This window comes from Gadus morhua, chromosome 8, assembly GCF_902167405.1.
Source record: "Gadus morhua chromosome 8, gadMor3.0, whole genome shotgun sequence".
Lineage (NCBI taxonomy): Eukaryota > Metazoa > Chordata > Actinopteri > Gadiformes > Gadidae > Gadus > Gadus morhua.
In genome coordinates this window covers 22,087,066-22,101,866 of record NC_044055.1, presented here as the reverse complement: position 1 = coordinate 22,101,866, position 14,801 = coordinate 22,087,066, and the positions used below count along the sequence as shown (strand labels likewise).

The 14,801-nt window shown below is 44.4% G+C and overlaps 2 protein-coding genes across 2 annotated transcripts; one reads left to right on the top strand and one right to left on the bottom strand.

Moving 5' to 3' along the window:
• The first annotated feature begins 946 nt into the window (after window positions 1–946).
• c8b (complement component 8, beta polypeptide) lies at window positions 947–8,284 on the top strand. Its single transcript, XM_030363210.1, has 12 exons — window positions 947–1,102; window positions 1,766–1,910; window positions 2,227–2,374; window positions 3,366–3,507; window positions 3,827–3,959; window positions 4,456–4,653; window positions 4,933–5,173; window positions 5,334–5,462; window positions 5,924–6,087; window positions 7,140–7,293; window positions 7,755–7,826; window positions 7,962–8,284. The coding sequence occupies exons 1-12, from the start codon at window positions 1,032–1,034 to the stop codon at window positions 8,111–8,113; spliced, it is 1,749 nt and encodes a 582-aa protein (XP_030219070.1). The 5' UTR covers window positions 947–1,031; the 3' UTR covers window positions 8,114–8,284.
• A 193-nt stretch (window positions 8,285–8,477) lies between these two features.
• Window positions 8,478–14,599, bottom strand: c8a (complement component 8, alpha polypeptide). The gene is made up of 11 exons (XM_030363208.1): window positions 14,440–14,599; window positions 14,225–14,336; window positions 13,004–13,157; window positions 12,287–12,434; window positions 11,511–11,700; window positions 11,238–11,420; window positions 10,642–10,882; window positions 9,864–9,995; window positions 9,494–9,651; window positions 9,134–9,359; window positions 8,478–8,711 (listed from the first exon to the last, which is right to left on the bottom strand). The coding sequence occupies exons 1-11, from the start codon at window positions 14,514–14,516 to the stop codon at window positions 8,560–8,562; spliced, it is 1,773 nt and encodes a 590-aa protein (XP_030219068.1). The 5' UTR covers window positions 14,517–14,599; the 3' UTR covers window positions 8,478–8,559.
• Window positions 14,600–14,801: the final 202 nt, after the last annotated feature.

Here is a 14,801-nt window from a genome sequence, read left to right as displayed (position 1 = left end):
AAAAACGGCCAAAAGATGGGCAACAAAAATTTGAAACAAAAATGTAAAAATATCACCATGAACTCCTACACTTACAATAAAGACGCTAACTGTAACCCTGCTTGTGAAATACAATTGCAAAAAAATAAAATGTCCCAGGTATTTTGTAAATTGTATTTATGGGATCAAGAATTGTACCGAAAAAATATTTAGAAAAATGACTTTTATAGGTCTGTCTCCTCCCTGATCACTGTGCGCATCCCACTATTCGGTTACAAATAAAATATAATGTCAGTCCCAGCTTTGTCTCTTTTTACATGACATGTTATGTATTTCCCAATCAGTTGTGCCAGCATCTGATTGGGAGAACTGTTTGCCTACTTTTCATAAACTGGTGTTGGGTGTTTCGGTAAATTCAAAATCAGTGCCAGGAATTTAGGTTCAAGGTTCATTGATGTAGGCTGGACCAACTAAACGATGGCATTTGTGTTTATTCAACTTGTTTTCTAAAGCTGGACGGGTAATCAATGATCATATTTTTGTTTTGGTTTTGGTCGTTTTCCCCACACTTGATAGGGAGATAAAGCTTTGAAAACAATTAACTTTGTGTGTGTGTGTGTGTGTGTGTGTGTGTGTGTGTGTGTGTGTGTGTGTGTGTGTGTGTGTGCGTGTGCGTGTGCGTGTGCGTGTGCGTGTGTGTGTGTGTGTGTGTATTAAGTAGCTTTTTATGAATAAACCTGATTCTTTAAGTTTGGCCCAAAAAAAATTTAGCTGACTTTTCCAAAGCTACTTGCAGTTAATTCCCTATTTCTCTTTGTCTGGGAGTCAATCATTCTATAGCCACTAAACGTAATAATCAACATTTTGGTTAGACAGACATAAACATTTTCACACACATATTCCAACCTGCATCCTGGGGCCTAGAGGCTAAAGTAAGTCCACATTATGAACGATCTGACCTGTATTGGTCAATGTGTTTGCACACGGTGGTGCAAAGCAGCTAGTACTCACAACTAACAGTCACAACCCACCAGCCACCGCTCTGGTACATAATGGGGAGCGCTGAACTCAACAGACAATGCTGTCTTCTCCTGGTGTCCTTCACCGTAAAGCTGCTCACAAGGTATTCCACTGCGCTCTTGTTTTGTTACAGAACCGGACAGCTGCAGGCCTAATATTGTATTGCGCAAAAATATTATATATATTTCTGAAAATATATATAATGTGGATGCAACCTGATTGGAGTGAATACAGCTAGAACACAGCACAAGTTGAATGTTAGATTTCCTCCTGAAATACATTTGGTGTTATAGATTAAATACCACCTGGTGCATTATGAGTCAGTGGCCCTATAAGGCAACATCTGAGGAGTACCTGGGTCATTATATGACATCATTAAAGTTAAGTGGCATGCAGCAAAGACAGATTTAGTAAGTTTATAAAGCAATAAATCCAATAAAAAACAAATGCAAATGTGCAAATATAAACTTGATGAAACACAAACAGGTATACTATCTTGAGAACCAAGTTTACTATTGTTTCATGTGTTTAAATGTTTATAGGTGTCTTGTTTATTGGGGGGAAGGTAATTTGTTTAATTTGTGATGCAGTTTTTTTAATTGAACCCTCTCAATATTCTGCTATTTATTTAACTATTTAAAGATCTGAGCAGTATTTCTCAGTTAAACAAGCACATAGCCCAATATGTTATGAAATTAATCAAGACATTGATCTAAATCAGTTACTTTTGGGTCGTGGTTTCATCCTTGCGTTATATCTACTGTAGTGTTGCCATAGCGACAGCCAGCAGTGAAGGACTGAGTGTTCGTGAGGCACGCGCAGCAGGTCCCGGGGTCATAGTTCAACCCGTGGACTGTGTGCTCTCAGAGTGGAGCACATGGACACGCTGTGATACTTGTCAGAAGAAGAGGGTAAGGCAGAGACCGACTTTCACAATACATTTCCCAAATCATAATAAATGTGATTATATATCTACTTACTATCAAGCCATATGCCGGACACTAAAGCTAATTCCACCCATGTTTCTTCTGATGTGCTGCTGACATGTCTAATCTAGTTTATAAGGATGCTGCTATTCCTGACCTCGGCCTTGACAATGAGGGAGAATCGCTTTTTTGTAATTCCCCTGGACAGGAGTGTGTACTTCAAAAACAATCGTCCCATGACTCCGGGATCATCACCTCAACGTCTCTCTCTTCATTTATCCGTGCCTCTCCCTTCCTTCAGTACCGCTTCGCCAGACTCCAGCAGCCCTCCCAGTTCGGAGGAGAGCCGTGCAACTTCCACGGCAGGGAGGAGGAGGCTTGCAGCGTCTCTTCGCGCTACACCTGTAGCAACATCCCTCCCTGCACGGGCTTCCTGTGCGCCTCCACAGGTAGCTCCACTGTAGGCCGACCTATCAGTACCAAAGATAACACATGCATTGACAAGTCGTTGACGAGTCATTTACAAGTTATTGACAAGTTATTGACATGTCATTAACAAGTCATTGACAAATCATGAACAAGTCATTGAAAAGTCAATAACATTTCCTTGACATGTCATTAACAAGTCATAATCAAGCCATTAACCAGTGACACACACACTATGAAGATGAACACATAACGAGTTCAACGTGTTCCACCCTGAGTCCCTCCTCTTCCGCAACCCATGAGACCTGATCTCTAAAGAAATACCTACTCTAGTCATGGACGCTTGTCAACGCCGAGAGACCAAAAACTATTTAGAACCCGTTTGAATGTGCCGTGAAGAAGATATATGATTGTCAACATAATTGAGTAAGGCAAAAAAGTTGCAGTTTTTCGTAAAACAGAAAAGACACTTCTCATATCCCTTCCATGTATCTTACCAGATCCAGTTGGTAGCCTACTGGTTTTATCCAGTGACTCCTTCAGGTCTTTTTATAAGCAGTGAAAGACCTTGTGTTATTACATCCCGGTATGAAAAGAATTGTCTTAATGTAAGCTTTTTATTACGCAATGACGTCAGTTACCTGTTTGGTATGCAGTCCTTTTATTTTGGTATTTTCAGTCTTATACTTAAAATTGCAAAAAGAAAAATCAAATTGTAATTAATGGCACAATTCCAACGGTATCAATGACTGTTTTAGTCTCGCCATAGCTTAGCGTACATATTTCTTCCAACTGAAGACCCCATGGTGTCCACAGAAAGCGCTTGGTCGCTAGTTTCCCTAGGGTGCAAATACTATTTTATACGCTTCAAATCAACTCTTCAAAACATTGTTGTCAATAAAGAATGCTTTCTCTCGACTTCTTGCTTCCTGGCAACTTATAAAAATGCCTATTCCGTTACAACATGCAGCCGTTGAGTGCCATCCATTGGGTGTCCCCCTGCCCCCATCCTAGGACGCTGCATCCAGGAGTCTCTCCAGTGTAACGGGGACGACGACTGCGGGGACTGGTCCGATGAGAAGGGCTGTGGCAGTGTGAATAAGCCCTGTAATCAGGAGGCAGACGAGTACTGGGGCATAGAGGACCTTGCCAAGGGGTGGGTCATATTCCAGGTCATGCCGGTGTTTACTCTTATTGTTATTACAGTATTATCATCATCATCCACCTTTGTTGGTTAATGTCTTGACAATTTAACATGTATTCTCTAGCCCTTTACATCCCTATATTAGGAATAAAATGTATTTACAGTATGTAACCATTATATGTAATGGATACATAACCTCTCTCTCTCTCTCTCTCTCTCTCTCTCTCTCTCTCTCTCTCTCTCTCTCTCTCTCTCTCTCTCTCTCTCTCTCTCTCTCTCTCTCTCTCTCTCTCTCTCTCTCTCTCTCTCTCTCTCTCTCTCTCTCTCTCAGCATCAACATCCTGAACAGCCAGCTAGAGGGGGTGGTGCTGGACAACAGGTACTACGAAGGCAGCTGCCTACCTCACTACATCCAGAACAAGCGGTACAGGAAACCGTACAACTTGCAGCAGTATACCCTGCAGGTAGCCTATATATTTTATGGATGCATTCCAATATTTCGTCAATCCACACTTTGTCATTGTACCAGCTGTTTCAATTGTAGAACGCTCCACATGAGGCTCAATCGGCTTGTGATTACATCAGTGTGAATCCTCAAAGGTCTTCTTTTAGAGATTATTCGACTAATTCATCATACATTTAGATATCACACCAACTAATAGTTACATAGAACAGACATGGTCGGCTACAAACCCTGAAGATTGTGGTCAGAATATCAACGTTTTGAATAATGCAGAGGCAGCCCTCCCATCATTCCCAAGTGCACCTTGCTTCTTTATCACTATCTTGCTTGGGCTGGATGCACGAGAATTCAGGCCTCAGACACATTCAGCCAACGGACACACTGTGCTATGTGATCAATGGCAATGAACACATAGTTTGGAGAATGTGGGATTTCTGGGCAGTTGCAGATGAATGTGAATCTTACTTCTTTCTCGTGCACTCTCCCCCTTCCTGCAGCCAAAGGGCTCGTACGATTACTCATCCAAGAATTTTGAATCGTACTCCGATTTCTCTGAGTACTCCAGCAGAGAGCGAAGAAGCAAAACCACTGTCTCGTTTGGCTTCAGCCTGCCAGGGGTGGCGGAGTTTGGCTTCAACTATTCCAATGAGAAGTACTCCAAGTCAGTGAAGAAAATTCGTCGTATGTCGGGAAAGGTGACCTTATTTATGTTTCTCACTCTTAACGTCTTACTTTGACTGTGTCTCGGAAACGCATATAAATATGTTATATTGTCGGTGTGAGGGTAAATGTAGCACCTAAGACCATTCCGAATAATACTAGAAATTCTAGTTGTTTACCAAACGACCTGCAGTAAATTGACCCTTGAGAGATGGATAAAATGACATTTTGAATTTGATCATCTTTTGTGTTGTACTTTTATGAATACAAAACCAATCTTTTACTGGGCAATTCACTGCATGCTTGACTTCTAGACCAACAGCTTTGTGCGGGTCAAGGCTGAACTGGAGCTGGCCCAGTACATATTGAGGTCAGAAGACCTGGTCCTGCACCATGAGTTCCTGACGCGGCTGCGCTCCCTGCCTCAGACTTATGTCTACGGCGAGTTGCGGCAGATCTTCATGGACTATGGCACCCACTACATCTCAGAAGCGGGTCTTGGAGGGGAGTATGAGTACGTCCTTGTGCTGAACAAAGAGGAGCTGGCAAAATCAGGTATTTCAACCGTCATTACTGCTAATACCATTTAGGGTAATGCATTTAAAGCCAGAGGACAGTTTGACCTAACCCCCCCACCCCAAATGATACAGCTATAGCTGCAGCTACATTCCAAGGGTGCCCCAGCAGATCTCAACATATTCTCTTTTTTCGATAGATTACAGTTTGGAAGATTACAAGAACTGTGTGCAGTCGGGGTTTAATGTTGGAGCAAACATACAAGGCGTCTATATATCTGCAAGTATGCAAGGTGGAGGATGTGACGGCCTGCTGAAAGAAATTGGAAGTGAGTTACAGTTCTGAAACCTTTGAATCAAATGGTTTCACCATGATTTGGCTGTGAAAACAATGATATGTTCTGTTCATCGTTACAGGGTAGGATTTTTGTTTCGTTAGTTTGAGATTGTGTTGTGTACAATTTAGTGATTTAGAGATACTTTTATGCAGATTGACTTCCAGATTCAATGACTCCAGGCTAGAGTGACTTTGGATGTTTAGGTGAGGCATCTTGCTCAAGGATGCCTACTGGTACACAGCCAAATTTAGGAATTGAACCCTGTACCTTTTGGTACTAGTTTCAAACGTGTGGTTTTTAGACACCCCTCTAAAGTCTCAAACGCCTTAAACCACTAGACTAAAGTGGGAAGCATACTTGTATTTTAGACACTTCTTGCACACACAAGAAAATAAAAAATAATTGACTCCTTTTAAGGTATGCTGCTTATCAACCACTCCTTCTCCTTCTAGAGGACACAGGGTCGGAAAGTAAAGTGGAGGACTTTTTCGCCGTGGTGAGGGGCGGGAGCAGTGAATCCATCTCTGCGCTGGCGTCCAAGAACGTCCCTACCCCGGATCTGATGAGGTTGTGGGGCGATGGCGTCTACTACAACCCTGAATTCCTCCGCAGAACGGTGGGGCGGTGGGGGGGGGCTTGATCTGCCTCTCTCTCTTTCACTCACTCACTCACTCACTCACTCACACACTCACTCACACAAAGGCTTTGATTTATGGTCCTTCAGGTAACTTTAAACGGTAAATAAACTCAGTTTCAGCCCAGGACATTCCCAAAATAATATGCGAAGTTTTTGTGCGAAGGGTGCTGTCCAATGTGATCAAAACGTCATACTCGCATGAGCAAGGGTGCACAGCAAAGAGAAAAACACCACTCTGGTAAAGTGTGTTTAGCTGTCTCCCTTTTAAAAACTCATTATTCATCGTGCATCCCTCTCAGACAATGGCCTTAAACTCGAATAGGGTCCTTAGCTTTACCCTATTCGCATGGGAGGAGCCTTGATGAGATCTACTATCGAATGACATGTTTGGTAATTACTCTCACTAGGGTAAATGAGAGGCCTCAGGCAGCTTTAATTGCTATACTGTCGTAAAAAAACTCTCCCATGCACTCAATAACTAACACAGCCAACCCAATATACATTTACCCGAAACCAAAAGACCATAGGATCCCTATATTCCTTTAAATATATTTGTGGATTTATTGTCCAAAAACACATGTCAGTCAAACATTTAAAAGGAAAGACATTAACAAAGTATCCCGGGTTTATAAGAGCCAAACCGGTTGATACCGCGTTTATTGGAGCTCAATATGGAATTCAGAAAATGTTCTTTCCGTACTCACAAAAGGAGTCTGAAACCAAAAGGGAAACTCCAAGCGGCCTCTCCATCTGTCCATCACTGTCCTCACGCGAGTCCCTCTGCCCCTCGGCTGTCTTCTTAGACAATCCCCTCCACAGCACCACGTGAAAGGGCATCTCCCCTTTTTTTGTTTGTTTAGGGAACCCTTGCTATATTCAACTTCCCTCGACAACTCGGTTAAACTAAACGGTCCAAGTCAAAAAACGAAAACTTTCCTTCAATTTGAAAAAATGTTTAGTACCAAAAAATGAGATCGACATCCTATTGAAATAGATGATCATAATATATGAAACATATGTCCCTTACCCAGACGCGACCTCTGTATGAGCTGGTGACCTCCAGGGACTTTGTGGGCTCTGATCGCCTGAAGACGAACCTCCGCAGAGCCCTTATGGAGTACCTGGACGAGAACAGCGCCTGCAGGTGCTCCCCCTGCTATAACAACGGGATAGCCATCCTCAAAGGTCAGCCATCACCTAGGCCCTCTGCCAGAGAGAAGTCTGTCTTAGGTTCAGGACCATGTACTGATGTCATTCTTTCATAGATTCAGGACCATGTACTGATATCATTCTGTCTTAGGTTCTGGACCATGTACTGATGTCATTCTGTCTTAGGTTCATATACTGATGTCATTCTGTCTTAGGTTCAGGACCATGTACTGATGTCATTCTGTCTTAGGTTCAGGACCATATACTGATGTCATTTTGTCTTAGGTTCAAGACCATCTGATGAAATTCTATCTTAGGTTCAGAACCATTTACTGATGTCATTCTGAGGGATTCTTTTTAAGCTTCAGGACCCTTACTGATGTCATTCTGAGTGATTTTCTATCTTGCAATGTATGAAGATATAACTGAGAGAAGAGAGCGATCATGTAGTGCTGATGATAGAGCGACCTCCGGGTGTGTCTTGTGGTCTTCAACAGGCACCAGGTGCGAGTGTATTTGCCCTAACGGTTACTCGGGTCGAGGCTGTGAGATCACTCAGAGGCAGAAAGGTAAAGTAACTTAAAGAGGCAAACCTAAAAACACCAACAACTAGCTTTTTGACGTTTGGTAATCTTAATATTCGTATGCATGTTCAACACAGAAGTGGATGTGACATAACTCATGAGACCTCTTGAACCCCATAGCCATCGGCATCGACGGCAGCTGGAGCTGCTGGGGGCCGTGGTCTGTGTGTGCTGGAGGAACTAAGAGCCGCAGTCGCCTGTGCAACAACCCCGCGGCGAGGAACGGGGGCGCGGACTGCTGGGGACTCCCGCAGGAGTCCACCGGGTGCTGAACCCCTTGCAGTGGACACGTCATAAGAAAAGTCAGAAGGGCAGAGAAATACCCATTGTTGGCTTGGGATTCATATTAATTTTGTTGAACCACTGTCGGGATACTCATGGGTCATTTACAGTCTAGTATAAATAAACACATTGGTGCAATAAATGGTGCAAAATGAAAATTATTTGATTTTATTCCTTATTTATTGTACTTATTTCAAGGCTATACTTGGCGGATGCTCCCTTCAAATTGCCTCCGTATCTCTGAGATGCAGTCATTAAACTCCTTCCTGGAGTCCTTCCATGTAATTAATGCATAGATCAGAGCTACCGTCGGTACCCAAAACTAGTAAAAAGAACAAAGGTCAAACACAGAAATGCAGTTGGCACCAGTTTAATATTGCCCCATCACCTGTATTCCATTGCACCTTAAAGAGAAACATTCAACAGAGTCAACATGTCAACACCGCTGGCTCTGAGAGGCGGAGCCCAAGCAGTTGGCTCCGCCCCCATCTGGGGCTGGATTATCACAGCTCCTTGTTCGGGTCTTTCTCCCCGCCTGGCACCCAGACCAGACCCCCCAGCAGGACCATTGGCCGTCTGTTCTCCTGTCTGTGGATGAGATGAACCGATACTAATCAGCCTCGGACATGGTGTTCAAACAGCCCCCATTTAAAGAGGGAAAACATGCCAATACAATCACTAACACGACGTTATCATAAGTCGAAGGAGGCATTTACTCATCTACCAAACTATGGAGGTGGAGGCTGTGTTTTGTGTCTCTCGTGAAAAAACCTGCTAGTGGACAAGACCAGACCGAGACCCCCAGAGAGAAGACCCCCAGCCTCTCACCGGCCCTCTCGGACCAAGACCCCAGACAGAAGACCCCCAGCCCCTCACCGGCCCTCTCGGACCAAGACCCCAGACAGAAGACCCCCAGCCCCTCTAGGACCAAGACCCCAGACAGAAGACCCCCAGCCCCTCACCGGCCCTCTCGGACCAAGACCCCAGACAGAAGACCCCCAGCCTCTCACCGGCCCTCTCCGTCACCTCACAGGCGACCCCCCGGTAGCCCTCCCGGCAGATGCAGCTGCAGGAGGTTCCCTGCAGGGCGGGGACCCCGTTGTGTCGACAGGGGGCACAGCGGCAGGCGCTGAAATGGAGCTGGTACTCGTCCCAGGCCCGCCGCAGGTGCACCACCTTCTTGCCCAAGTAGTGGGCAGCCGTGCTGAGGCGGACCAGCTCGTAGATGGGCATGGTCTGGGTGAGGTATGGGGGGAAGGGGTCAGAGAGTGGAGAGCAACTGAAGGTCCAGGCAAATATATGCCTTCACCAACAAATTGGTTTTGATTTAGATCACACACACACACACACACACAGACACACGCACACACCTCATACTCGATGAGTGCCGGACTGTACTGGAGACTTGCCCCCCATTTCCTGAAAATCTCTGGGTCGTTGATCTTCAGCAGGTCGGCCTTTGTTTCAGGGACACCGCCTTTTACCCGTGCAATGATGTCGTTGATCTCACTCGAGGCTGCACCCTTAACTAGGGCAAATATGGAAGAATATATGCATCTATATATCTAAAAGCCTCCTGCATGCATTTTCCTTGAAATAAAATAATAAATAAATAAATGTATTAATACACAAATAAAGAACTTTAAATTAATAATATTTAATCTGATTAACCCACTAATATATAGGAGATTAACTTTTGCACACGACTACAGAATCAATGTCAAACTAAAAAGATCTTACCTTGTCGCGGGTTTGCTGATGCACTGCCGACCTCTCCGCCAATCTTCAAACCAACCGACACTCCCTCAGCCACCGGGATATCCACGCCAAAGGAACCGCCAAAGCGGCTGGCCAATTTTTTACCTTCTATGCCTTTAAAAGGAACATAATAGAAATGACTTGCGTATCCAGCCAACCACTTGATGTGGGTCCCTGACATCAACCGTATAAAGCTAACTGAAGCTAGCTCTTCATATCAATTCTCATAGTCAAAAACTATTTTGTTCGTTCATCTTGGTTTTTTTAAATGTGTTCTATGTATATGGATGAGATAGTTGAAGGGTCTATTTCACACAGATTCAGGGTTGTATAGCTAGTGTGAATTGTTCATCAGGATAACTAAGGGGTTGGACCGACATGCACAACTGTGCAGTTAATTTTATTCTAAAATCAGACATCCTCTATACATTATATATACATTCCATATTATTTGACATATTGTCTCTTCTTTATATTTTTATATTTCTTGGCACCAAATATCAGGAAAATGACCTTGTATGCGTTACACCTACTTATTAATAAACCTAATTCTAAAATTCAACCAACAGTTAATGGGATGCTCCCATCGAACCCCCATTACCACAGCCTAACCTGTCCGCATCCTAGAGTGAATTCCCTATCCTCTTACTATGGCATCCATCTATTCAAATTTTGGTTTGTTAATTTTTTGTGAAATAGTGATTGGCCAAGGTGTTGCAATCCTCAAACAACAATTCAATCAAAAAGAAAGCCACCGTACTAGAGTGGCCGATGGCCGTTTTGTTGACCACCACAATGTACTCCATGGTGCCTCCCAAGGTACCCTCGGTGACGTAGTGGGTGCCATAGTTGTTGAGGAACAGGAAGTACGTGGTGACGTCGTACTCCTCTGGGAGGTCCTTGAGGGACCGGTGCATTTCTTCATCCAGCATCAGCCCATTACTGCGCATCTTGAACTGGGCCGTTTCCACCTGAGACCAAATCCTAACAAAGCCCAGATTCTGAAAGTTGAAGAAATATAGAGTTAGCAATCCTAGTTATGTGTTTGTAAATTCGGAAGAAAAAAAAATAATGGATCGAAGTCTTGCTGCCGGTCTATAATAATAATACTTCATATGTTGGACGTACATAGTAATATTTAGCCAAGTAAAAAAAAAGTTAAGAACTGAAGATAATATGATGTTAGTTCCCTCTTGCTTTATATTTGTTTGCCTTTTATAAAATGTATTGTTGATGAGACACTATAAATTCATGCCATATTCATCATCTGATACAGATAGTCAGTAGATTATTTAAAAAAATCCCCAGACATCACATAATCACACACGTCAATGACAGTGAAACTTATACTCGTACCTCGCTCTTGTGTTTGGTTACGTTGCTAAGGAACTCAGACTCGTCGCTCATTTGCAGCCCGGCCTTCACATAGCAGACTCCGACCGTGAAGCCGAAGTTCGAGGATTGGTGCGTTTTCCTGGCGTTCAATAGGCTCACGGCATTGCTATAGTATTCGGAAGAACCCTCCGCCCTCGCCTTGGCCTGCAAACAAAGTTTTAAATGTCAGAATCAATCCGATTATTAACACAAACAATAAGCAAACAAGCAAAGTGGGGTTCGTAGGAGGCCTACCATAAAGCGATAGGTGTGGTAGTTGTATGGTTTTCTGAAGTTCTTTAATTCATCGTTGTAACTGAGGTTCTCACACATTGCGTCGTAGGTGAATTTCCTCCATTCGCCGTTATAGACGTATTCGCACCGGCCTCCAAAGTATTGATGGTCGAGGACAGGAAGCATGAATTCCCCTGTCAATATATTGTATCTGTAGCAAACACACACAATTAACATTCAGTTTCAAACTTTCAATGTTGTAGTGAAAAGTTTATACGGTACCGGTATAATTACCAACACTCCCTGTTTCATGTATAACATAACTGGTCTCTCAATCACTCTGTCCGTTTATCTACTTACTCATAAAAGCAACTTGCATTGAATTCAGTGTCAAGTCATTAAAGGATTTCTTCACCATTTTTCAACCTTGACGCCATTTTCTGTTAATTTCGGATCAAAGTGACTAACATGGACAACTATTTTTGTAATTGATCAAGTATTAAGCAAATAGCTCTAGAGGGGCTTAAGGGGCAATAGCACTCTGTCAATCAAAGTCCTCTCAAAGTGCTTGTTTTAGCAACTGACTGATCATTGTTACAAGTGTCTGACAACATTATGGAAAGGAATCCTGCCGATACAATTTCTTACTCCACCTCCAGACGCTTAATCCGGTCTATTTGTGATTGTGTCTGACCAAGTCTCCCTCAAGGGGGAGTCTTTCTGAGCCAGCTTCATTCAGCTACTACTACTCTTAAGGGCTGTACCCTCCTCTGACCCGGCTCCACTATGGGATGTACCCCCGTGTGGCCCGCTCCGCCCCAGGGATGTCCCACAGCGTGGGGCACTTGCCCTGCCGGAGGGTGACCACCTCACAGGTGTCCTCGTCTGACCCATCCCCGCAGTCGTTCTCGCCATTACACAGGAGGTCCTGAGAGATGCAGCGATCTAGAACCACCAACACCATGCCCACACACACACGGGCAGATGGACACACACACGCAACCAAACACGATGGCCACACACACACACACACACACACACACACACACACACACACACACACACACACACACACACACACACACACACACACACACACACACACACACACACACACACACACCTGTCAATCTTCCCACCTGCACCTCATTCCCATCATAAAACAGTTCACGCCCTTGGTTTCCTTGTAAGTTTGTTATATTTCTTATGCCCCTTCTTCCTTTTGGATGTTTACCTGCCAGTTCATGGAACTGCGATTTGAGCATCTTTATTAAAATCTGTTTGTTACATTTTCAGAGAACTTGTCGGCCTTTGGATCCTATCCTTTTGATTACTGCTTCCCCCGGCAGCACTGGTCCTGACAAACATGTTGCTATGGTGACGTCGTATTTTTAGCCTTGAATGGAATCAAATATAACTGAACGCAGCTAATCCCACTCATACTTCAATCTCTTCCATCCTTCCCAGCGAGAGCGAGCGTGTGTGTGTGTGTGTGTGTGTGTGTGTGTTCCTGCCTGTCTCGTCACAGGTGAAGCTCTCTCCACAGACGTCGGCCACCATGCAGGGCAGGGTCTGCGGGGGACACGCCCGCCTGTCCCACAGCTGGCCGGCAGCGTGGCACGGGGCGCCGCCGAACTGAGACGCTTTGTCCAGGATGCGGAACCGCCACTTGGACAGAAAATACAACAGGGTAAAACAACAACAACAACAACAACAGCAGCCGTAAAACGGGAACCATGAAACAACTGCACCAGGATGGGGTTAGATTGCAGGCTAGTGGTGAGAGATGTGCAACTCGTGAATTATTGAGCACGGGTAAATTGGCGGGTAACCATGTGCATGCTACACTCCCCCTCAGTTGCTTTCCTGGGCTCCCCCGAACACTAGGACACCGGGCGGTGCGGTTGGAAGACGGGTTTATTGTAATGGTGTGTTGACAATGATACACAGTGCCGGGGCTCCATGTTGCCGAGCAGGAGATCGCTCCCTGAGGGTGCATTGGAGATGGTTGGTTTAACCCGTGCACACTGATTACTTAATGTGCAGCGGGTGTCAGCCCTGCCCAGCCCCAAAGTCCAATCTGACTCCGCCTGGCGAGGATGTTTAAACCACCCAGCCACCATTCAAGTCAATGTTGGGAATTGTCCTCCCCACTCTGGTTTGGAGAAGATGAAACTGATAGAAACATACTGTACAAGATACAGATGTACCTAGCAGAGACAGAGCGGTACCTTGATGTGAGTGTGTGGTTCAATATGCAGCTCTGATGCAGATGATAATTTCTTTGGGATCACCATGGGAGTACAAGTAGCTCAGGAATGGGATTGTGTATACTTGCACAAAAAAAGGTCACAAAGGTTGAATTAAAAAATCAATTGGATCTATGTGGCAACGGTCCTATTAATCAGCTCAGAGCAGGAGCGCTGATGGGGTCATTGATCACCTTAGTTCAGCTCCTGTTTGTCATCAAATAGATCACCAGGTTGTCATGGTATCCTGACTTTGTCAACAGTGATCGTTGTTTAACATTGCGTTGGTTTGTAAACTGTATACAATGTATGGTTTTGCCTATCTGTTGCCTAAAAACGCATTGTAGATAGTCGATTTTTATCATCTTTGAGCTCAATTTAGTTCTGTTTGGAATATGGATAAGCAATCCAAAATGAGATATCTTCCTCTAGGAGAAGGGGGTCAACAGCCAGAATAAAACAGTGAATCGATGGCAGCCCCGTTACCGTCTCCCCCGCGCAGGCGCTACAGGGGCTCCAGGGGCTCCACCGCCCCAGACTACAGTCGATGGGTGACGGCCTGTCCACCGATCGGACCAATCTTCTGAACTCTTGTGATCTACAGGGAAATAAACAAAGAAAAATGGAGCACACATTCAATTGAACAGCTATACAAGCATGTCCTACGCTAGCAATGTTAGGAAAATAAAGTCATAGCATACCCATTGCCCGGTGCACACGAGATGAAGGAAATAAATAGGCTGCATACACCGAGGAGTAATTGGATATATAGATCCATGTTCAGTTATTTGGTGGAGTTGATTATCACATCAGAATGTTTCTTTGGTGAGGAACCATGCAGCTGGTGATCATTTAGAGTGGTCTTATATCAATGTCTGGCTGGGTGAATCATTGATTGATGGATTTTTGTGAAAGTCAATATTGGGATTCGTCTGTAGGCCTACTCACTCACACCAACACACACACACACACACACACACACACACACACACACACACACACACACACACACACACACACACACACAAACACACACACACACACACACACACACACACACACA